Source organism: Anoplopoma fimbria, chromosome 10 (assembly GCF_027596085.1).
Source record: "Anoplopoma fimbria isolate UVic2021 breed Golden Eagle Sablefish chromosome 10, Afim_UVic_2022, whole genome shotgun sequence".
NCBI lineage: Eukaryota > Metazoa > Chordata > Actinopteri > Perciformes > Anoplopomatidae > Anoplopoma > Anoplopoma fimbria.
The window spans coordinates 21,157,132-21,160,538 of record NC_072458.1 but is presented as its reverse complement, the minus strand read 5'-3'; the positions used below and the strand labels follow the sequence as shown (position 1 = coordinate 21,160,538).

The 3,407-nt window shown below is 43.6% G+C and overlaps 1 protein-coding gene across 2 annotated transcripts; it reads left to right on the top strand.

Moving 5' to 3' along the window:
* Positions 1-1,149: 1,149 nt before the first annotated feature.
* LOC129097415 (visinin-like protein 1) lies at positions 1,150-2,629 on the top strand. Of its 2 annotated transcripts, XM_054606263.1 has the most exons (3): positions 1,150-1,311; positions 2,134-2,349; positions 2,432-2,629. In XM_054606263.1, the coding sequence occupies exons 1-3, from the start codon at positions 1,150-1,152 to the stop codon at positions 2,627-2,629; spliced, it is 576 nt and encodes a 191-aa protein (XP_054462238.1). The 2 variants fall into 2 exon arrangements, with proteins under 2 accessions (XP_054462238.1, XP_054462239.1); XM_054606264.1 differs by lacking the exon at positions 2,134-2,349.
* The last annotated feature ends 778 nt before the right edge of the window (positions 2,630-3,407 follow it).

The following is a 3,407-nucleotide window of genomic DNA, read 5'->3' as shown; positions in this document are numbered from 1 at the left end:
GGGAATAAATCAAGAGAGAAGTAGAGTCATTTTCTCATAGACTTCTATACAACCAGAGGAGTCGCCCCCTGGTGGACATTAGAGAGAATATGAGTTCATGGCACTTCTGCATTGGCTTCTTCAGACCCAGAAGTTTCCGCCTGGTTGTATGTGAACTGCTAGTATAAAGCTCTACATACTGAACAATGACAGTGGTGGTAGTTGTTGGGATTGTTATTGTACTTTAGGTGTTTGTTTATTTTGTGTTTTTGGATGAAGGCATTACATAAGGAGTGAGAGAATCATTGTAAGCTTGTCCAGTTTTGTAGCATCTGGATGTAAATAAAGTTAGACAAAAATAAATCAAATTTTAAACAATTTTGTATTTTCTACCAATTTACTCAGAAATTGTGGTTAACAGGAGACATTCTGAGAAAAAATACATGGAGATGGTTTACTAATGTTTATGTGCAATGAGGAGGCAGTTAACCATTCAGAAATATTTGACATCCATAAATGCACCGGCCATTTCTGGTTTCCTTGTTCCATGATCATACAAAACTGCATCATCTGCATACATTTGTGTGGACATTTTTATGGACACTTAACAATAAAGGCTTAATATTGAACCTTGGGGTACACAAATATTATACTTAGGAGTCAGATAAACAATCCTCAAGGTGGACCCTTTAGCTGTGTGTACTCGATAATACTAGTTTTATTTTTATTTTTTTTTCAAAAATCTAACTCAGCAGCCGATTTTGCTTCTACACAGGGATTTGTTTCTTTGGAGATATCTAAAGCATACAGTTTAGACAGTAATATGTAATGTTTGAAAAAAGGCCTTCTTCAGATATAAGAGCATCATTTTAGGTGGAATACTTCTTTAAAATGTGGACTAAATGGCTTGTATTGTTGTATATATGTGTGAATGTTTTGACACCTAAAGCCACATACAGATAATACAGCCCTGCTCTGCATGTGTCTCTCTGCAGGTCATTCCTTGTGTGAATCCTTCCTCAGAGACCTTTGCTGTAGCAACAACAGCAAAGCTGTTGCCGTGGCTTGTCTAGCACATGCTCACCTGCGTCTCTCTCTCTCTCTCTCTCTCTCTCTCTCTCTCTCTCTCTCTCTCCCTGTGTCCTCCTCACCCCAGAGAGGTGAAGCATCATGGGGAAACACAACAGCAAGCTGGCTCCGGAGGTTCTGGATGACCTGACCAAGAGCACCGAATTCAACGAGGCAGAGCTGAAGCAGTGGTACAAAGGCTTCCTCAAAGACTGCCCCTCTGGCATCCTCAACCTGGAGGAGTTTCAGCAGCTCTACGTCAAGGTGAGGGCAGAAGAGAGGCATTAAAAAAGGGCCATGAACCAGATGTACTGTAATCCTGGAAGTTGACATAATAAGTCGGGCTGGGGTCTTCAACAATGTGTGTTTCATTGCTATTGCCTGCAGTGAAAATTGCTCTAATTTTCTCCATAGTTATATAAAATGAAAAAATGTTACCTTTGAAATGACTCAGAGCCGAGTCCGTTTGTTACATAGCAGGCTTATGTCACCATGGCTGATGAATCATGCTGTGTTTTGGTCGGAGAGAGGGCGATATTATAATGACTGGAACTCCTTCAGAACATGCCGGAGACATGCCAAGATATTTTTAATCAGTTTCGCTTCTCCTCTCAATCACATGCGTACGGCTTGTACATCGCGGTATTAATCTTTAATGTGAATGAGAAACTAAATGATACAATTTTTCAAAAGATGTTTGATTGGATCAGGCAGCAGAACTGACCTGACCTCAGATAAGCAGCTGAAAATAGATGGATTGAGGTTCCCCCTGCATTAGGAGTTTGAATAGATGCTTAGCGTGTCAAGCTGCTGACCATTGCAAACAAATTAAAAATACGCTTACCCCAGGAAAAAGACTTTGACTGAAAGCCTCCAATGTTGACTCGTGCAATTTTTGGAACGTGCCGCGGGCGACTCATGGCTCAGTGTGGGCTAACGCTGATCTAGCAAATATTGAGATATCCTGACTTTTAGTCCTTAGTTTGGGTCAAACTCCTAAAACACTGTATACATTGCCCATAATGCATTTATAAATTACTTTCATGAGGCGATGCATAATGTAACTGTCACCTTTTTCCTCTCCAGTTCTTCCCCTATGGTGATGCCTCAAAGTTCGCCCAGCATGCGTTTCGGACGTTTGACAAGAACGGCGACGGGACGATCGACTTCAGGGAGTTCATCTGCGCCTTGTCCATCACCTCCAGGGGCAGCTTCGAGCAGAAACTCAACTGGGCCTTCAACATGTACGATCTGGACGGGGATGGAAAGATCACACGCATGGAGATGCTGGAGATCATCGAGGTAGGTTTTACTGGTTATCCTCTTGATTATTCATGCGTTTGAGGAAAATGTCTAACTTCTTTTCCCTCTCCGCCGTCTGCAGGCCATCTACAAGATGGTCGGCACAGTGATCATGATGCGTATGAACGAGGACGGGCTGACTCCGCAGCAGCGCGTGGACAAGATCTTCTCCAAGATGGACAAGGACCACAATGATGAGATCAGCCTGGAAGAGTTCAAAGAGGCCGCCAAGTCCGACCCCTCCATCGTCCTACTGCTGCAGTGTGACATGCAGAAGTAGAGAGAGAGGGGTGGGTGGAGAAACAGAGGGAGGGGAGGAAGGGGAGGGAGGGGGGGGAGAGTTGAACTGAAACAAGAGAAGGAAGGAGGATGAGAGGACGAAGGGGCTCAGGAGAAAAGGGAGGGATGCAGTTTTGGGAGGAGGAGGAGGAGGAGGAGGGAGGAGGAGGTAGGGAAGCTTCATTTTTCCTTTGTTTTTTTGAAGCAGTGATGACGGGCAATGAGCCGTGTTTGTTCCACAGTGGACCTCTGATTGATGCCGTTCTTATTCCTAAAGGCCGTCCCGCTGTTCAGTACACTCGTGCAGAACTTCTGCTTCAGTCTAGCTGGGTGTTAACTAATACATTAACTAATACAATCTCATGAAAAGAGGACATTCCCCCAGCTCCTTTGTAGTTATATTAAATATAAAGACAAATGGTAGTCACCTGGTTTACTACCAGGATCACGAAAATCTAATATTTTTTGCCCAGAGATGGGCAGACCCGAAGCAATTGAGCTGCAACCGCTTACGGGCTGTTTCCCCCTGTTTCCAGTCTTTATGCTATGCTAAGCTAAATTGTCTCCTGGCTCCAGCTTCATATTTACTGTAACGATATGAGAGCGATATCGACCATCACCATGGATAGTTTGAAAAAAGGAATGGCATTAAACCAACAAAGGGCCTGTTGTTTGGTCCACATGGTCCATCTAGAGACAGGATGTAAACGAACAATACCATAGGCTATGTGTGTGTGTGTGTGTTACTGTAATGTGAGAATGTGTGTGTGGACATTTTT

Bases quoted from the DNA above. Each gene is read 5' to 3' on its own strand.
- LOC129097415 (XM_054606263.1), top strand. From the start codon at position 1,150: ATGGGGAAACACAACAGCAAGCTGGCTCCGGAGGTTCTGGATGACCTG. The intron at 1,312-2,133 runs GTGAGGGCAGAA...TTTCCTCTCCAG, and splicing joins TTCAGCAGCTCTACGTCAAG to TTCTTCCCCTATGGTGATGC. The intron at 2,350-2,431 runs GTAGGTTTTACT...CGCCGTCTGCAG, and splicing joins AGATGCTGGAGATCATCGAG to GCCATCTACAAGATGGTCGG.